The 19,684-nt window shown below is 48.4% G+C and overlaps 1 protein-coding gene across 2 annotated transcripts in view; it reads left to right on the top strand.

Moving 5' to 3' along the window:
• Positions 1-18,872, top strand: part of AP1M1 (adaptor related protein complex 1 subunit mu 1) — a 29,883-nt gene extending 11,011 nt beyond the window's left edge. Inside the window, exons 5-12 of one of the 2 annotated variants that reach the window (XM_060008124.1) lie at positions 190-337; positions 8,749-8,875; positions 9,925-10,067; positions 10,533-10,604; positions 11,119-11,277; positions 16,917-17,042; positions 17,679-17,754; positions 17,916-18,872. In XM_060008124.1, the coding sequence (XP_059864107.1) occupies positions 190-337; positions 8,749-8,875; positions 9,925-10,067; positions 10,533-10,604; positions 11,119-11,277; positions 16,917-17,042; positions 17,679-17,754; positions 17,916-17,938 (874 nt within the window). In that variant the 3' untranslated portion in view covers positions 17,939-18,872. The remainder of the gene's footprint in view (positions 1-189; positions 338-8,748; positions 8,876-9,924; positions 10,068-10,532; positions 10,605-11,118; positions 11,278-16,916; positions 17,043-17,678; positions 17,755-17,915) is intronic. The other variant, XM_060008125.1, reaches the window with a different exon arrangement.
• Positions 18,873-19,684: the final 812 nt, after the last annotated feature.

Here is a 19,684-nt window from a genome sequence, read left to right as displayed (position 1 = left end):
TAAAAGTGACCACTCTGCACTCACTGTAACTGAAGAGTTTGTTGGAGGCTTTGGAAATCGTAAGATATTCTTGTGTTAAACAGCCTCAGGTGAAACCAGAGCCTGCCTTTCCTGGCGCCTGCTACAGGGAGGGGCTGTTTTGAAGAATGTCTGTGCCTGAGCTGCTTAACTGTGAGCCCGGGCCCACAGGTACATAACTCAGGAAGGCCACAAGTTGGAAACAGGGGCCCCACGGCCCCCAGCCACCGTCACCAACGCAGTGTCCTGGCGCTCTGAGGGCATCAAGTACCGGAAGAACGAGGTGTTCTTGGACGTCATTGAGTCCGTCAATCTCCTGGTAGGCTTCCTTTTCTTTTTTTTAAATTTTATCTTCTCCATGATTGGAAATAAAAGCAGCTCTACTTTTAAAACTAGCAAGGCCCTGAGAAACAGGTAGTTTCTGTGTGATAGCAGATCAGCGGGATTCAGGTTGGGCTGCTCATTGCAATGTGAGCTTGTTTTATCTTCATTAGTTTCTGTTCTTATTTAGAGTGAATGCATGCACATCATTAAAAAAAAAAAAAGCAGTGTATAGACTTTGAAAGTGAAGGGCTTTGTAATCAGAAGGGCCACATCGCTTAAGGATTCATTGTCATCCTTTGGGACCTCGTGCTGTAGATATACAGACATACATTGTTTTTCTGTGAAACTGAGAACATAAGATGTAGTTCTCCTGTGACTTGTTTTTCGGGTTTTTTGGTTTTTACTGTTTTGTGTATGTTCGTTTGTTTTTTAATTTTATTTTTTAAGTGACTATTTGGTAATTGACCATATTTTCTATGAATTTTAGCACATGTACAGATTTGTGTACCCATTATCATAACCAGGAATCAGAACAAACTCCATCACCTCAGAAACCTCCCTGGATGCTGCCTCTTGGTAGTCACACCCTCCTGCCTGTTCCCAACCCTTGGCAACTGCTGATCTGGTCTTCATCACTATAGTTCTGTCTTTTTGAGATTGTTGTATGAGTGGAATCATACAGTGTGTGTCACTTTGAATCTAGCTTCTTTCAGTATAACGCCTTTGAGATTCATCCAAGTTACTCTGTTATCAAAAGTTTATTTCTTCTTATATTTGTTTATTTTATATGTTGAACTACAGTATGTTTATCCATTCACCCATCAAAGGACATCTGGGTTGTTTCCAACGTTTGGCAGTTGTTAAAAGAGTTGCTATAAACATTTCATGTATAGGTTTATGTGTGGACAGAAGTTTTCATCTCTCTACGGCAGATACCCTGCAGTGGGATTGCTGGGTCATATGGTAAGTGTATGTTTAACTGTGTAAGAAACTGCCAAACTGTTTTCCAGAGTGGCTGTTAACATTTTTGCATTTTCACCAGTAGCAGATGAGAGTTCCGGTTGCTCCACATCCTTGATCAACATTTTTATTTCTGTCATCCTAATAGGTGTCTCATCATGGCTTTAATGTGCATTTCCCTAATGGTTAATGATGTTGAGCATCTTTCTATGTGCTTCTTTGGCATCATTATGCTCTTTGGAGAAGTGTCTCTTCATATCTTCTGATCATTTTTGAGTTGTTTGTTTTCTGATTGTTGAGTTTTGAAAGTTCTTTATATATTCTGGATAAAGTCTTCTGTCACATGTGTGATTTGCAAATATTTTCTCCTAGTCTGTCACTTTTCTTTTCATTCTATTGGCATTGTCTTTCACGGAGCAAAAGTTTTTAATTTTGAGAAAGTCCAAATGTCAGCTTTTTAAATTGATTAAGCTTTTGGTGCCATGTCTGAGAACTCATTGTCAAACCCAAGGTCACATAGATTTTCTCCTAAATTTTCTTCTAGAAGTTTTATAGTTTTACATTTAGGTCTATGATATTTTTGACTTAAATTTTATTTGAGGTGTGAGGCATATATCCATTTTTTTGCATATTAAACATTTTTTTTCATTTGTTGTAAAATCATTTTGGAAAATATTATCCTTTTTCCATTGAATTGCTTTTGCATTTTTGTCAAAGAACAATTGGCCATATTGTGCAACTCTATTTCTGGACTCTGTTCTTTACCATCGATCTGTATATCTGTTCCTTCACCAATAACCACACTGTCTTGATAACTGTAACTTTATAGTAAGTCTGAAAATCAGATAATGTGACTCTCACAACATTCTTCTTTTTCAAAATTGTTCAGCTCTTTAGTTCCTTTGTGTAGAGTTTTAGAATCAGCTTGTCTGGGATTTTGATTGGTGTTGTGTTAAATAACTCTATTAATCAATTTGGGGAGATTTGATATCTTTAGTATATTAAGTCTCACAATCCATGAGTGCAGTATGTCTCTCTCTATATATTTAGGTCATCTTTGATTTCTTTCATCAGCATTTTCTAGTTTTTACCATGTACAAATTTTTTGTTAGATTTATACCTAAGTATTTCATTTTTTGGAAGCCATTGTAAATTGCTTATTTTTAATTTTATTTGGTAGAATTCACCTGCAAAACTACCTGAGCCTGGAGATTTATTTTTCAGTACGAATTTCAATTATTTAATGATTATAGGATTATTTGGATTTTCTGTTTCATCTCGAGTGAGTTTTGGTAGTTTGCTGTTTTTAAGAAATTGATCTATTTCATCTAAGTCACTGAGTTTCTATGCACAGTGTTGTTTATAGTATTCCCTTATTACCTTTTTCATGTGTACAGGGTCTGTACTGATACACTCTCTTTCATTTCCGATATTGGTAATTTATGTTCTTTCCTTTCTCTTTGTCAATCTTATGAGAGGTTTATCTGTTTTATTGATTTTCACAAAGAATCAACTTTTGATTTCATTGATTTCCTCTATTATTTTTCTGTTTTCAGTCACAGTGATTTCTGGTCTTATCTCTAATATTTTCTTCCTCATGATTTTGGCTTATTTTGCTCTTCTTTTTCTAGTTTCTTAAAGTGGAAACTAAAGATACTAATTTGAAACTTTCTTCTTTTCTAATATAAACATTTAATGCTATAAATTTGTCTCTAAGCACTACTTTAGCTGTATCCTACACTGATATGTTGGATTTTCATTTTTGTTCAAAATATTTTCAAATTTCCCTTGAGACTTTCTTTTTGACCCATGGCTTATTTAATAAAAGTGTTGTTTAATTTCTAAATGTTTGCAGGTTTTTCTGTTATCTCATTGTCATTGATTTTTTTAAAAGATTTATTTATTATTTATTTATATATATTTTTTATGATTTATTTTTGGCTGCATCAGGTCTTAGTTGCAGCATGTGGGATCTTCATTGTGGCGCATGGGCTTCTCTCTACTGTGGCGTGCAGGTTTTCTCTTCTCTAGTTGTGGCGCCCAGGCTCCAGGGTGCATGGGCTCTGTAGTTGTGGTGCGCAAGTTCCAGAGCACGTGAGCTCTGTAGTTTGAGGCACACAGGCTCTCTAGTTGAGGCGCACAAGCTCAGTAGTTGTGGCACGTGGGCTTATTTGCCCTGTGGCACGTGGGATCTTAGTTCCCTGACTAGGGATCGAACCCACGTCCCCGGCATTGTAAGGAGGATTCTTTACCACTGGACCACCAGGGAAGTCCCTGTCATTGATTTTTAATTTAATTCTATTATTGTCTGAGAATATAGTTTATATACTGTCAATTCTTTAAAGTTTGTTAAGGTCTGTTTTAATGATCCAGAATATGATCTATCTTGGTGAATGTTCCATGTACCCTTGAAAAAAATGTACATTCTGCTCTTGTTGGAGAGAGTGTTCTGTAAATACCAATTAAATCCAGTTGGTTAATGGCATTGTTCAATTCTTCTAGCAATTCTTGCTAATTTTCTGTCTACTGGTTCTACCTGTTACTGAGGAGCATTAAAATCTCCAGCTATAAATTGTGAATTTGTCTGTGTCTTTGCTTCACATATTTTGAAGTTCTGTTATTAGGTGCAAATGGATTTAGGATTCTTCTGTTTTCTTGGTGAACTGACCCCTTTATCATTATATAATGTCCCTCTTTATTCCTGATAATTTTTTTGCTCTGAGGTCTGTTTTGCTATCAATATTGTCACTCCAGAATTCTTTTGATTAGTGTTTACATGGTGTATGTCTTTCTATCCTTTTACTCCTTTTTTTTTAATCCTTTTACTTTTAACTTACCTGTGCCATATCTTGTAGAAAACATATAATTGAGTCATTTTTTAAATCCATTCTGACAGTCTCTGTCTTTTATATATTTAGAGCATTTATACTTACTGTAACTGTTAATTTGCTTGGATTAAAATATACCACTTTATTACTTGCCTTCTGTTTTTCATTCCTTTGTTTCCTTTTCCTATCTTTCTGTGATCTTTTTGAACATTTGTAGTGTTCCATTTTGTTTCTTCACTCTATCTTTTTTTTCTTCGTATAGTTATTTTAGTGGTTGCTATAAAATACTCTACTTAGAGTTAATATTTTACAGCTTCAATTGGAATTTAGAAACTTTACTGCCCCATCATAGAGTTGTCCTGTATATTCATCTATATACATTGAAAACCATATCAGACAGTGTTAAAATTTTTGCTTTCGATTGTCAAACATACTTTAAAGAACTCAAGAGGAGAAAAAGAAGACTCTCGACCATATTTACCCAGATATTTACTATTTCTGTTGCTCTCCCCTCATTTCCAATTTTCCAGGTTTCCTTCTGGTACAATTTCAGTTCCATCTAAAAAGATTCTTTTAGCAATTCTTTCAAAACAGGCCTACTGGCTACAGATTCCCTTCATTTTCCTTCATCTGAGAATGTCTTTATTTCATCTTCATTCCAAAAGGATATTGTCACTGGATATCAAATTCTGGGTTAACAGTTCTCTTTTAGTACCTTAAAAATGTTGTGTCACTTCCTTCTGGACTCCATGGTTTCTGATGAAAATCCACAGTCACTCGAATCGGTATTCCCCTGTAGGTAATGTGTTGTTTTTCTCTGGCTGTTTTCCACATTTTTTCTTTGTCTTTAGTGTTCAGCAGATAGCTTATGATGTGTCTAGGTATGGATATCTTTGGATTCCTAATGTTTGGGGCTTGTTCAGCTTCTTGGATCTGTAGATTTACAAATGTACTTTACCAAACTCGGGATGTTTTCATCCATTATTTCTTAAAATATGTTTTCACCATTTCACTCTTTCTCGTTTCCGTCTGGACTCTAGTGACATAAATGTTAGACATTTTGTTATTGTCCCAAGGGTCTCTGAGGCTCTGTTCATTCTATTCCATCTTTTTTTTCTCTCTGTTGTTTAGATTGGATAAGTCCTATTGATCTGCTTTCAAGTTCACTGACCGTTTCCTATGTTATCTCCATTCTGCTATTAAGCTCATTCAGTGATTTTTTTGTTATTGTATTTTTCAGTTCTAAAATTTCCATTTGATTCTTCTTCTTATAGTCTTGTTTCTTTCCCAAGACTTTCTAGTTTGACATTTGTTGCAAGAGTGTTTGCAGTTTTTATCCTAGCTATTTAATGTCTTTGTCAGATAATCCCAATATCCATATCATCGTTGGTGTCTGTTGATTGTATTTTCCATGTGAACTGAAATTTTCGTGGTTCTTTGTATGCTGAGTAATTTTAGATTATATCCTGGGGTAAGATTCTAGGTCTTATTTAAATTATACAGAAAATGTTGATTTTGTTTGTTTGTTTCAGCTGACAATTGTCCTGGTTAGGTTCAGGCCACAAGTTTCAACCCCCAGTCTATGGGCCATGAGAATCGGTTCAGTTTTCAAAGCCTTTGTGCCCTTTGCTATTTAAATCTATGCCAAATATGCACTGCCCAGTGGTCCATCAGGGACTGGGGAGAGTTTGGTTCTTGATGTCTTTGGCGTGCTAATTAGGATCGTATCCATGCATGCCTGGTTCTAGAGAGATCTGGAGACATAAACAACTTCATGAGGTTGCTTACCTGAACCTTTCACTCTCTGCTCTCTACCTGGTGCTTTCTGGCTGGGGGCTTCCCTTTTTGGTTCTGTGGCCAAAAACTCGGGGCTCTGGATCCCTACTCTAGCGCTTGTCTGCACTTGGGCTGAAATCCTGGGTTTGCCCCACCCTCTCGGAAAGGCAGCTGAATTGCCTAGGGCCTGGGACGTGAGAAAACAGAGAAAAGGGGGTAAATGAGGGATTTCCATACTCCTTCTGAGCGGCAGGAGTTCCCCTTCTGCCCCTGGAGCTAGAGCCAGAGGCTTCCACAAGCTCTGACTGCACCGTACTTCTTGGTTCCACTTTCAGGTTTCTGCTGCACTTTCACATGGGTAGGGGGGTAGGGAGGACTGCTCATTCAGTCGGCTCCTCCCAGATCCACCTTTTCAGTCTTCCAGTAGTTGCCCATGCATCCTGCCCAGGTTTTATAGCTGTAGTCAGTGGTAGAGAAAGGGTGATGCAGGCCAGTCCCATGTCACCTGCAGCCTGCCTGTCACCTCTCGGGAGAGGGCCTCACTCCCATGACTTGGGCAGACAAGGATTGGCTGGGCCAGTCCAGTCATGTGGGCCACTTAGGTGTGCCCATTTCTGACTGTTACAGCCAGTGCAGAAATGAGCATGATTGCTCATCCTCAGATGTGTGTTTGGGCATCTCCCTTATCTGGGCAGGATTTCTGGAGGGCCGAGTTCCCAGACATGCAATTGCTAAGTAACAGTGCTTTTCAAAAAGATTCTCCCAGTGGACTGAATATAAACGTATTTGCTCTCTTACTTACTAAGCCATGAGGCAAGACAGTGGCCTCACTCACTGCATTCCCCTCCTGCCTGAGGACCTTTGTCTGAATTGTTTACTGAGCCCAGAACATGGCTGTAGGGTGTCCTAAGGTGGAGAAGCAATCCCAGGGAGCAGCTTATAAACAACTGCCTGGGAAAGTGCTGGGAGTTCAGGGGCGTCCCAGCCGCAGTGTGTCCCTACACATGGCACTGCCCAAGGACCCCTGTTCTTCCATACGAGGGGCAGCAAGAGGCAGGTATGGACATCCCAGTCATGTTGGAACACACCTTCCTAAGTCTGATTGCAGAACTGGCGGCCTTCAGAGTCAACATTGGCCTCCAGGTTCTGAAAATCTTGTTGTACTAGTATAATTAGGCAGCCGATCCCCCGGCAAACATCTCCTCCATGCCCACCCTGGGGAAGGCACCAGCTTTGGGCTGCCAGTCACGCCTCAGCACCGTCCTGGTTGCTGCCCAGGTGGCCAGGATTAGCCTTAGAGGCTGCATGGCTTTTGTCTCCACTTCCTGAGCCTTCTTTCGCATCATTCAGCTATAGAGGGTGGTGCAGTCCCAACTCCCCAAGGGGAGATAGCCCCCCAGAGAAGGGGGTCTAAGGGCAGACTGTTGGGGGGGAACACGGAGGACCCGCAGAGTAAGGCAGGTGGTAGTGCCAGCTGCCCAGAGCCCAGGGGCGAAGGGCCATGTCTGCACGGGCTCGCCGAGTGCCCGCTGCCCCAGGCACTGTCCTCGTGCTGGACCCAGCAGTGAGCAGCCTGACATGACCCCTCACCCGAGCGTGGACAGGATGGATGGACAGGCAGACAGGGCTGGCAAGAGGCAGAGGAGGAAGCAGCTTCTGTGTGCTGTGGGGTCAGGTTGCTGCCTGATGAGGCGAGGACAGTGAGAGGCCAGCATGGTCAGAGCATAGTGAGCGACGGGAAGTGACGGAGCCACACCCCGCAGGGCCTTCTGTCCTGTTTTGTGCCTTTCTCGGGGTCATCGTCCACATGGCGCCTCAGTTCTCCACTTCCCTCAGATGCGAAGGGCTTTCATGTGTGCACGTGTTACTTGCAGACATCTGAGTTAAAGACAGGACAGATTTTCCTGCTTCTCTGCAGAAATCGGAAACTCAGGCCCTCCAAGGAACGGCCCATATGGCCCTAGGGCCTCTGAGTTTGTAGTCCTCTGTTTCACTTGCTGGTGTGGATGTGGCCTCATGCAGAATGGCACTACGGGGTGGTGGTCCAGGCTGTGGCCCCAGCACCTCTGCCAGCCACTCTGTGCCCTCGGCGTGTGGCATCCTCTCTGTGCCTCAGTGTCCTCGTCTCTAAAATGGGCCCAAGGAGAGGTGCTCCAGCAGTCTGGCCCCCTGAGGACAGTCTCCGGGTTTGCCCATCGTCCTGCTGTGATTTTTAGTTGCACTCTCAGATGCCTTCCGGTTTGCACAGGAGTTAAAAGGTAGCCCAAGTCACAGCCCCGCCCTGTTGAGGAGGAGCTGCTCAGTCAGTGTTGTAGCTGTGATTGTATTTGCTTACGTGTATTGTTATTTTGGATCGGTGGTTATCAGACATCAGGGCAGCCCTGGGAGCAGGGTCCAGGAAGCTCCGTCTTCAACAAGCCCTAGGGACTTTGCCAGGCCCCACATGGAGAAACAGATTTCCAGGAAAGTCAGTCTGGCCTGCTCCCAGCAGATGAGCAGACCTGGTAGAGTCCCTGCCCAGGCCAGCCGAGCACACGGCCTCAAGCCACCAGGTCTGCCCCAGGCATCCCAAGAGCAACTTAGAGTAGAGCCCTCAGAGAGGATTCCAGGCACAGTATCACCTGGCCCATCTGCAAGGGAGGAGCCTAGTGTGGCCTGAGGACTAGAAGGCGGGACCTGTAAGTGTCTGCCTCCCTGGCCTGGCCTGGCCCTGCCTCCCCAACTCAGGGGACAGCGAGAAGGGCTTCGAGAATGGGAGTGGCCAGGAGGGTCACACAGCGTGGTTGGGGGACAGTGACCGGTGCGTGGGGCCTCCCCTCACCCCCTCCTCGCCACCCCCTAGGTCAGTGCCAACGGTAACGTCCTACGCAGTGAGATTGTGGGCTCCATCAAGATGCGGGTCTTCCTGTCGGGCATGCCTGAGCTGCGCCTGGGCCTCAACGACAAGGTTCTCTTCGACAACACGGGCCGTGAGTATGCCACCGGGGCCCAGGTTTCACCCCTGGGGCAGCTGAGGGACTGTTCACCTGCGTGATGAACAACAAGTTCATCTCAAGCACTTGGCTTAGAAACATTTTCACGTTGTTTACAAGAACTGTGAAAACGAATAAACTAACACCTGGACTTAGAGGACATGGGAGAGTGAAAATACTCAAGTCAAGCCCCCTTGTTGCTCCGAGGGCCAGAGGTGCAGGTGAGCACCTTAGGTGCCAAAGCACATGTAGCATCATACAACAGGTCCTCAACTCCACCCTACTGGAAGGTACTGCGGGCTCGCTCTCCCCTCCCAGACCCAGTTTCTGCCCTCACCTCTGGCGTTGGGTCTGGGCTGTTCAAAAGCCACACACAGTGGTTCGAGCATGCGCTGCCTGGCCTGGATGTAGCACTTCCCATGGTGGGGCATGGCCAGAGCGGCCTCAGGAGCCCAGGGTGGCTGGGGCTCCGTGTTTGCAAACTGGACCACCAGCCTCCCCGCCAACCACAGGTCCACCGGCGGCCGGAGCAGTGGCGCTTGTTGTCATAATTACGTCTGCAGCATCGCTAGTGAGGGCCTCTCTGACGTTAGCCCATCAGAGCAGCTCCCCTCTCAGGACTGAGCTCAACCCACACAGCCTCTCTGGGCTGGGAAACCAAGACAGGACCCCAGGGATGACAGGACCGGCGCCCTCAGGGAGCCCCAAGCCATCACCGAGCACCTCCAGTGGGGTCTGTTAATCATTCAGCAAACATGTCCCAGGCAGCAACTCTGGCTGGGGACTCATTGTGAACTAGGCCTACTAGCCCTGTCCTCAGCCCAATCTTGGGACGTAATGGGGCTTCCAGCGGGGTGAGGAGAGATGGGGCGTGGCTGCCTCAGAAGCCGGCCCCCTTGGTGTTCGTGGCCCAAGATACTCTCACAGATCTGGGGGCAGCTCTGCTCTGCTGTGTCAGGAGTGAACCCTAGACAGTGGGAGCATTGCTGAGAGAGTGGCCTGGGGGGCCTAGGGACTGTCCCGCCCTCACCCCCACCTCCCCTCAGGTGGCAAAAGCAAGTCCGTGGAGCTGGAGGACGTGAAGTTCCACCAGTGTGTGCGGCTCTCTCGCTTTGAGAACGACCGCACCATCTCCTTCATCCCACCCGATGGCGAGTTTGAGCTCATGTCCTACCGCCTCAACACCCATGTGAGTGCACCAGCCGCCAGCCAAGAGGGCCCCCAGGCCCCCGCCCCTGCTCCTCCCCTGGGGCAGCCTCCCTCCTCTTCCCTGCTGGCTGGGAGCCGTCCCCGTCCACAGCGAGTCTCACGTCTTGTGAGGTGATGCCCAGGATGGGCACAGCTCCCCATGAGTAGCCTGGGCTCCAAGGAGCCTGTTTGACAATGCAAGGCTCTGAACTTTCTGAACTGAGGGGCCAGACCCCTTTGACACCACTGCCCCTTTCCCAGGCATTCCCCACCAGAGCGTCCTCGGTGATGTTTTCTGCATTTTCTCTAATGCTCTGACCCATCCTGGCACCAGCTGTGGAGCCCCGAGCAGCAGTGTGCTGGGCTCACACCTGGCCCTGTGGTCCCTTGCCCTCAGTTTCCCCTCTGTGAAACAGGGCTTTGTAAAACGACTGGTTGTGAGCGCCATCTTCACTCTCCCCGACAGGTCAAGCCCTTGATCTGGATCGAGTCTGTGATTGAAAAGCATTCCCACAGCCGCATCGAGTACATGATCAAGGTGTGTGTGCATCCTGCACGCAGCATCAGCCAGGCGTGTGGGGCATAAGAGGGGGCATTTGGGCTCCCCCGCCTAGTGCAGGCCTTCTGGTATCTCTGGCCTGTCCGGGGCCTTGGGCACAGAGAGGACACACTGCCCAGATCTTGTGTGCGGCCACCATGGCAGTGGCCTGTGACCAAGTGTCCAGGTGGAGCACTTCTGCCACTCAGTGACCTCACCTAGCCCAGGCCAGCCCTGGTCACACAGACCTTCTCCCTGGAGGCCAGGGCCAGAGGGAGGGATCGGGAGTCCCAAAGACCAAGGGGACAGGAGGGCAGAGACTGACCGTCCAAAGTTGAGCTTAAGGAAGACCTCAGGGGGTGGGAGAGGGCGTGGGGGTCAGCTCAGTGCTGGGAGTGGGACTCCCAGAGGCCAGGCCAAGGGGCATGTGGCCCTTGTGGGAGCAGGCTGGGTGGGAGCCAGGCTGTCTCACCTTCGCCCACCGCAACCTTGGCCACATTGGCCTCGTCTCCAGGCCAAGAGCCAGTTCAAGCGGCGGTCAACAGCCAACAACGTGGAGATCCACATCCCTGTGCCCAACGATGCCGACTCACCCAAGTTCAAGACGACAGTGGGGAGCGTCAAGTGGGTCCCCGAGAACAGTGAGATTGTGTGGTCCATCAAGTCCTTCCCGGTGAGCACCCTTCTCGGCGGGGCACCCCCTCCAGACAGGCATGGGCAGAGGCCTGCTCGGCTCAGCCTGGCTGGGGCAGGGGTGGGGCTGGGGCCCAGGGTAGGGGGGCACTCCACCTTCCTCTTGTGTGTGAACCAGCCTGTCTTCAGAGTCACGGCAGGGGTCCCTCTCTCCCTCCTCCTTTCTCCCTCTGACACTCCTGTTTAGAGCTCAACATCCCTCCTGGGGAACAGACTGCCTTGGGGCCAGGGCCTCACGGGAATCCAGCACCAGCTCCAGGAAGGTAGAGCACTTCCTGCCCCGGCCCCCAGGCTGGTATAGCCACCTGGCTCGTGTTCAGGATTTTGAGCACTTGAGTCTGGGTTTGTGTGACGAGTGCCTTGGGACCGGAAGATGGGTAAGCGGCTGCGCCGACTCGGGGTGCGGCCCATCGCCCTTCTCATGAGAAACAAGATGGAGCACTTTTTCACGTCTCAGAGGACTGTTTGCGCTTCTTTCTCGGGAAACTATAGTAGCTGTCTCTTGCTCACTTCTCTGTCAAGTTTGCTCATTTTCTTCTTAGTTTCCAAAAGCTGTTTACACATGGGCAAGATTAGTACCTTTTCTTTGATATCAGTTGCAAATGGTGTTTCTCAGTGTTTGGTGTTTGTCTTTTGACTTTGCTTCTGGTGTTTTTTGCTGTGTAACCTTTTTGATTGCTTCTTCTTTTAATTGTTGTTTAATGTAGTCACATTTCTCAGTCTTTCTTTTATTGTGTTTGGATTTTAAGTCATGATTTGAAAGGCTTCCCCATTCCAGGCTATAAAGCAATTCACCCATGTTTGCTTCTAGAACGAGTACAGTAGTATTTTTCACCTTAGGCTTTAGGTCCTTTTGGAGCACAGTCTGGTAAATGGGTGACATACAGATCCAGCTTTATCTTTTCCCACATGGCTATCCAGTTTCCTAACCTCATTCACTAAAAAGTCCCATCTTTTCCCCAGTGGTTTGAAATGCCGTGTTTTTCAAAAATCAAATTTTCATGCGGCATGAGGTCTCTTTTTGAGCATCCTCTTGTCTGTCTCTCCGTGCCGCAAGGCCACATTTTAACTTTATTCTATGTTTTAACATCTGGTAGGGCCAACCCTACCCCTACCGTAACTCCCCACAACCTCACTGCTTATCTGTTTCCTGGCAACTCTTGCTTGTTTCATTTTTCTCATAAATTTTAGAATCAGTTTGTTTGCACTAAATTTGTAAGTTAATTGGGAAGGATTAACACCTTTTTGAGGCCGAATTATCCTATCAATAGCCTTGCCCCACTCTCACCTTTGTGCCTTTTGGGAATGTTTTAATGCTTACCTTATATATACCTCATATGGCCTCTCCCGTTGTTTTTAAAGGTACTTTTATTTAAATATAACATGCAGAAAAGTAACAAGTGATATGTGTACAACTCAGTGAATTTCCTCAGAGTGAACACAACTGAACCGGATAAAAGCCACAGAACACTCCTTGCCTCCAGGACACCCCAAAGATCTCTTCTGGTTTTGCATATTTCTCATTAAGATAATTTTTAAGTTGATATTTTGGTAACTGGGGTCTTCTCTTCCATTGTGTCTTACAACAGGTTGCTAACATTTGTATGGTAATTTTGTGTCCTGGTACCTTACTAAATTTTTTGTTTGTGGTAGTTTTTCTTTCAATTCTCATGGGTTTTTAGATATTCTTCCACACTGTTTGCAGCCAGATGCAGTTTCCCCTTTTCCTCTCCCATTCTTGGGCACCTTATAGCTTCTGGCGTCTCACTGCTTCACTTACTATCTCCATTGCCTGTAAATGGCGGTGGAGAGAGCAGCCTCCTGGCTTTGCCCCCAGCTGGAGCTGGCAGGGTTTCCCCTCTTAAGTGTGTTGCTGCTTTGGGCTACAATTCACTTCAGTCCTATTTTACTGTGTTTTTATTTTTTATTTTATTTTATTTTTTTAATATTTATTTTTATTTGGTTGTGCTGGGTCTTAGTTGGGGCAGGCAGGCTCCTTAGTTGTAGCACACAGGCTCCTTAGTTGTGTCATGCGAACTCTTATTTGCTGCGTGCAAACTGTTAGTTGCTGCATGCATGTGGGATCTAGTTCCCTGACCAGGGATCAAACCTGGGCCCCCTGCATTGGGAGCGCAGAGTCCTAACCACTGTGCCACCAGGGAAGTCCCCTTTACTGTGTTTTTAGCACAAATGGCCAACGAATTTACCCAAACGCCTCTTCAGTGTCTGTAAGTTCCTATATTAATATAGGATGGATCTTGAACCATCCATGCATTCTGGCAAACCCCACTTGATCATGATCTGTTTTCTCTTTAATGTGCTATTAATCCTGTTGGTTAACATTGTATGTAGGATTTTTACATTGAGATCCATAACTGAGATTTATTTTTTTTTTTTTTGGTACAGTCTCTATCAGGTATCAATATTGTACCCATTTCATTATTTTTTTGTCTCCCTTTTCCATGATGCAGAACAGTTTAAGTAGCCTTGAGATCGTCTTGCCTTGAGAGGATTGGTAGAATTTGGCTGTGTGACCATCTGTATCTCTGTTACTTTCTCTACCTCATCTGTGGAAATTAGACCATTTAGAGTTTCTATTTCTGTTGGAGTCAGTTTAGGTAAATTGTATTTTCCTACAAAATTATCCATCCTAACCAGGTTTTCAAATTTGTCTACACAGAGTTGTAGAAAATTGGTGTCTTTTTTTCCCCTTCTCTTATGACAATTACTTCTCCCTTGTTATATCTTATTTTGCATACTTGTGCCTTCTTTTTTCCTTGATAAGGTTACCTGGTAGTTTGCGTATTTTTTTTCCAGATTCACTTTTTAGTTTATTTGTTGTAATAGTTTTCAGTTTTACAAGTCTTTAATTTGAGTTTCTTCATCCTTTCTTTGCTCTAGTTTTCAAGTTCTGTATTTTAATTTGATTATTTTGTTTTAAAATTTGTATTGATATAAATGAATATTTAAGCCACAAATGTTCCTCTGAACCCTGCCTTAGCTGTATAGCCCATAGATCTGGCATGTAATGTTTGATATTACCTGGAAATTCTGTAATTGAATGGAGAGTGTTTTTTTGTTTTGTTTTGTCTTGTTTGAATTTCCTGGTCAAGGGTTTTTTTCCATTTTGTCTTCACTATAAATTTGGTGCTTTGAGACCAGAGAATGTTATTCATGCTGTTTCTACTTTTAGAATTTATTGAAGTGTTCATTGTGCACTAATAGAAGGTCAAAGTTTGTGAATATCCCATATGTAGTTGAGAAGAAGATAGGGCCTCTGTTATTGGGGTAGAGAATTTGACACATGTGCCATGAGGTCTGCCATGATGCCATGACAGCATCAGTCAGACAGAGAGCTGGGCCAGCTCTGCCTTCCTCTGGTTCTCTTCTCCTCTCTTGTAGCATCTGCTTAACAAAAGTTGCTGCCATGTTATTTGGTGCATAGATACTCCTATCTATTGTATCCTCCCTATGGATCGTAGGAATAGCCTTTAGGATGTGGACTATCATCCTCTGCACCTGTAATTCTTTGCCCTGAATTCTCCGCTGTGGCAGCAGCCCTCCTCTATTTTGTTTGACTTTGGCTGGCATGCCTTCACCCATTCTTTCTACTGGTTTAGCCTTTCTCACTCTGCTTTTACAGTGTGGAGTTGGGTTTTGGTCTGTGAGCCAACCTCTAAGTCTTTCTCATTAATAAGAGAAGTAAACCCATGTACATGGACATGACTGACACAAGGTAGGCTTGCAGACTTCCACCCCCCCCAGAGAGGGCCAGCCTCTCTGCATATTGTTTTGCTTTCATTTTCCACTTTGCTTTTTCTATAATTACTACTCTTAACCTTTTTTATTTTTTATTTTTTTGGACTGCGTTTGGGTCTTCGTTGCTGTGTGCGGGCTTTCTCTAGTTGCAGCGAGCGGGGGCTACTCTTTGTTGTGGTGTGCAGGCTTCTTGTTGCGATGGCTTCTCTTGTTACGGAGCACGGGCTCTAGGCACGTGGGCTTCAGTAGTTGCAGCATGCAGGCTCAGTAGTTGCGGTACATGGGCCCTAGAGCGCACAGGCTTCATCAGTTGTGGCTTGCGGGCTCTAGAGCACAGGCTCAGTAGTTGCAGCGCATGGGCTTAGTTGCTCCGTGGCGTGTGGGATCTTCCCGGGACAGGGATTGAACCCGTGACCCCTGCATTGGCAGGCAGATTCTTTTTTTTAAAAAATTAATTAATTTATTTTTGGCTGTGTTGGGTCTTTGTTGCTGCGCACATGCTTTCTCTAGTTGTTGAGAGCGGGGGCTACTTTTTGTTGCGGTGAGCGGGTTTCTCGCTGAGGTGGCTTCTCGTTGCGGAGCACAGGCTCTAGGAGCACTGGCTCAGTAGTTGTGGCTCACGGCCTCTAGAGTGCAGGCTCAGTAGATGCGGCGCACAGGCTTATTTGCTCCGTGGCGTGTGGGATCTTCCCGGACCAGGGCTCGAACCCGTGTCCCCTGCATTGGCAGGTGGATTCTTAACCACTGCGCCACCAGGGAAGTCCCTCCACTTTGTTTTTATAAGGCTCAGATTTTTGGTCAGGTGGTTGTTTCATACACAGGCTGATGGAGCTGATTTTATTCCTTTGCTGCCTGCTTCGTCTGTTGCTGAGACCACATTATTCTCCCCTCGTTGTCCCAGAATCTGCACTCAGCACATAGCATCGAGTCAGGCAGAGTCCACATTCCTGCACTGATGAGCAGAGACTGACCACTCGCTTCATCCTGGGGTGGGGGGGGGGGCGGGGGGGGAGCATGAGCTCAGCCCTGGGGAGGCGTGGCTCTCTCCTGCCCTGCCCTGCCGGAGGCATGCAGAAGTAGCTATGGTCGGCAGTGACTGCTGTTGCCAGAGGCATGGGGATCAAAACCCTCCATGTCCCGGGTGTGATGAGAGCTATGCTCCCCACTCCTCCCTGCTGTTCTGGGTGAGGCTCACCGGGCGCTTGGACAACCAGGCCAAGACTCATGACTCCTCATGGCCGAGACGAGGGTTCCAGTCATTCCTGGCCCTGCTCCAAGCACCATCTCTGGAGTCATTGCTCAGCTTCCAGCACCAGAGCCACGCCCTTTGGGGGCAAGACCCAGGGCCAGCTCATCAGTCAGCCCCCAGCCTTGGTCTCTTATTTTTGTTGCCTCTCCCTGTTCCCTTTTCTTCATTTTGACATGTCCCTCTTGCTTTCACACACCTTCTGGGCTCTGGGGGTGTTCACTTGGACTCTGGCCTGGGCAGGTAGGGGCCCTTGTCCCACGGCAGCCCACATCTGCGCTGTGTGCTCGCTCTCCCTCTCTGTTCTTCCCTCCCAAGGCCTGTTGGTCTTATTTTCCTTGAAGCAGCTAGGCTTCTGTGCCTGGCAACTTGTGAAATTTTCTCTTCATCCTCAGAATTCAGCAGTTTTCCCCAGCGGGGCTGGTGGGGGCAGCCTGTGAGGCCTGGAGGACAAGTATGAGTGTTTTGGAGAAGCCAAGGCACTGGGTGACTGCAGGTCACACAGGAGGAGGTTGGTGGCCAAGCCAGCAGCCTGGCATTCTCCAGGGGCATCTGTTGGCCGAGCTTGCCCGGGGCCTCAGCCTGACCACCTCCACCCTGGTGTTCTCCCCCAGGGCGGCAAGGAGTACCTGATGCGGGCCCACTTCGGCCTGCCCAGCGTGGAGGCGGAGGACAAGGAGGGCAAGCCCCCGATCAGTGTCAAGTTTGAGATCCCCTACTTTACTACCTCCGGCATCCAGGTACATGCGGCCAGGGCTGCCAGGGCCCCAGAGCAGACATGGATAGGCCCAGGGGGGCCTCACAGGGACCGGGACCAGGTGTCAGTCCAGGCTCAGAGGGTTGCAGGTGACAGACATCTGTGCAGCCAGTTAGAAAAGGGTGCTAATTGGCTTGTCCTGGGGCTCCGCGGTGCTCCTGGCTCTGCCTGTCTCCGAGGGCAGCCCGGCCCTAATGGAAAGAGGCCCACGGTTGTTTACCCAGACCTGACCTGTGCTTGAGCTCCAAGCTCAGAGACGCATTCAGTCCCCAAAACTAGAGTTTGAGCCTCTAGCATCCACGCACTTGCCACCATGGGACCCGTTTTCCTGGGCACCTCCGCAGAAGACCTGCATGGGGAAGAGAACCCTGGACGGGACCCCTTCTCCAGGAATCTGCTGGAGGGCTGTGCCCGAGAGCGCACATCTGGCTCTTCGCCGCATCTTCTAGAAGTACCTCCACCCTCCCTCAGCCTCAGAGAGGTTCAGACAGATCAAGGCCCTTTGCCCCCTCCCTCGCCCTCCTGGTCACAGCCTGGCCCTGGGAGGAATGACTAAGCGGGGACCAGGAAGGGGGATGGGGGTGTGTGCATGCTTAGGGCCCTGGTACCTGTGCCCCAGGTGCGCTACCTGAAGATCATCGAGAAGAGCGGCTACCAGGCCCTACCGTGGGTTCGTTACATCACTCAGAACGGAGGTGCGTGCGGCCCACCCGTGGGGCAGGTCGGGGGGGTGCTGAAAAGGTCCCTGGTGGGCATGCTGCTGTCTCCAGGGTGGTGCTCACAGAGCAGCCCCAGGGTCGGGGCAGGTGGGTCCAGGGTGCAGAGCAGACAACAGACGCCTCCTCCTCACTCCTAGATTACCAGCTCCGGACCCAGTGAGGGGCCACGGTGGCCAACGCTCCCGGCCCGGCACTGGGGCTCCTGGTGGAAGCACTGGGAGGAAGCACCTGCCAAGCCTGCCGGAAGGAAGGGCTCCCCTGGACACCAGCCACCCTCCCGGCTCCACCCAGGGGCCCCTCCTCCTCCAGGCGCACCTGCTGTGCCGTCGCCACTCTCATCCCCCAAGTCCCTTTTCCCAGAAGAGGCTTATCTTCAAGAAGTCTCGTCTCTTTGCCCCCGAGTCAGTTTGAAGGGAAGGAAAGAAATCTTTCCCTCCAGAGATCAAATACAGCCTTCTGTGCTGTTTAGCTCCTAGTCACGAAAAGATTGGGAAACGCTCGCCAGACCACTGTCTGGCCGGGCTGGCAGGGCCACCGTTTTGTTGCCATTCTGTTGAACGTTGTAGGTTTATTGAGTGTTCCTGGATTTTTGTCTTGGTCCGTTGCTGTTTACGTGAACTTCACTGTCCACGCCTCCTGCCCCTCATCCTGAAGCGCTCAGGCAGCACTTAGCGAGGACAGGACCTCCCCGTTCCTCGCCCTCCTCCCCAGCGAGGCTGACGCTGGGTCGCCTTCCCACATCGGGCCAGAACCTGGCACTTTGATCAGAGGCTGCAGCTGATGGCTGTTCCTTGGAGGCTCCTTGGCCTGGACGCATAGGCTTCAACAGAGGCGCCTTCTGAGGGCCAGCCTGTGCCACACGATGCTGTCACTCAGCCACATCAGTGTTTGTCCCCCCAGGGGAGGTGGGGTCCAAGAAGGGCCCCTGGCCTCCGAGGGTGGGGCGCACGGGTCATCCACATCCGTGCTTGGACACCACCCCCTTCAACCCTGTCTGTGTTTGTGTCATGAGTACATTAAATTCCATCAGTTACACATGCTGCCTGCCTTCCATCTGATGCAGCGTGGTACTGACTCCCCATGGATGACCAGGGGGAGGTGCAGGCTCACGCCAACCCATGTGTGGCTCCGTGAGGTGTCACCAGCTCCCAGTGCCCCTACATCCCCCAGGGAAGACGGGAACAGGCAATGGGACGGCAGAGCCATTGCACTGGGCCACCAGGGCCACCCCTTCTAGGGGGCCCACACAGAGGAGAGCACATGAGCAAAATGTATCCCTCTCATCGGAGATGACTGTTACAACCCCCAACCCTCAGATCACCAACAGCTTGCCCGCAGCCCTTCCCAGCCCAGTGGTCTTCCTTAGAGTGTGGTCCTGGTACCAGCAACACCAGCGTCCCCTTCGAGCTCACTACAAATGCAGGTTCACAGGCCCACCCTGACCTGCTGAGGCAGAGTCTCGGGATGGGGCCCAGGAGACCAGTTAACAGGCTCTACATGTGATTCATGCACGCACTGGAGTCTGAGAACCGCTGCCTGGTCCATAGAGGGGATCATGGTGGGCACATGGGCGGGAGGAGCTTGTGTTCCCACTGCAGGCACCTGCACCCACTGTCCCTCCAACGCTGATGGCCCTGCCTGCCCCACACCCTCTTACATTCAAGGACTGTGTTTTCTTCTCCCTCTCCCATATCACCCAGCTCCTCCTTGGAGGTCTAGTGGGCATCAGCCTGAGTGGAATCTTGGCCTTCTACCGTGTGGAGTAAAGGACGTTGCCCTGGCCCAGGGCTCAGGCCAAAACCCTTGCAGGCACCCTTAATGCCCCACCCTTCACTCGCATGCCCACATCTGCAGCAAGCCCTGGTGGCCTCCCTCCAGAAGACCCTGGGGAGCCACAATATACAAA

The sequence above is a fragment of the Delphinus delphis genome, chromosome 3 (assembly GCF_949987515.2).
Source record: "Delphinus delphis chromosome 3, mDelDel1.2, whole genome shotgun sequence".
Lineage (NCBI taxonomy): Eukaryota > Metazoa > Chordata > Mammalia > Artiodactyla > Delphinidae > Delphinus > Delphinus delphis.
Note: the sequence above shows the minus strand (reverse complement) of the source record. Positions and strands in the feature narration are given on the sequence as shown.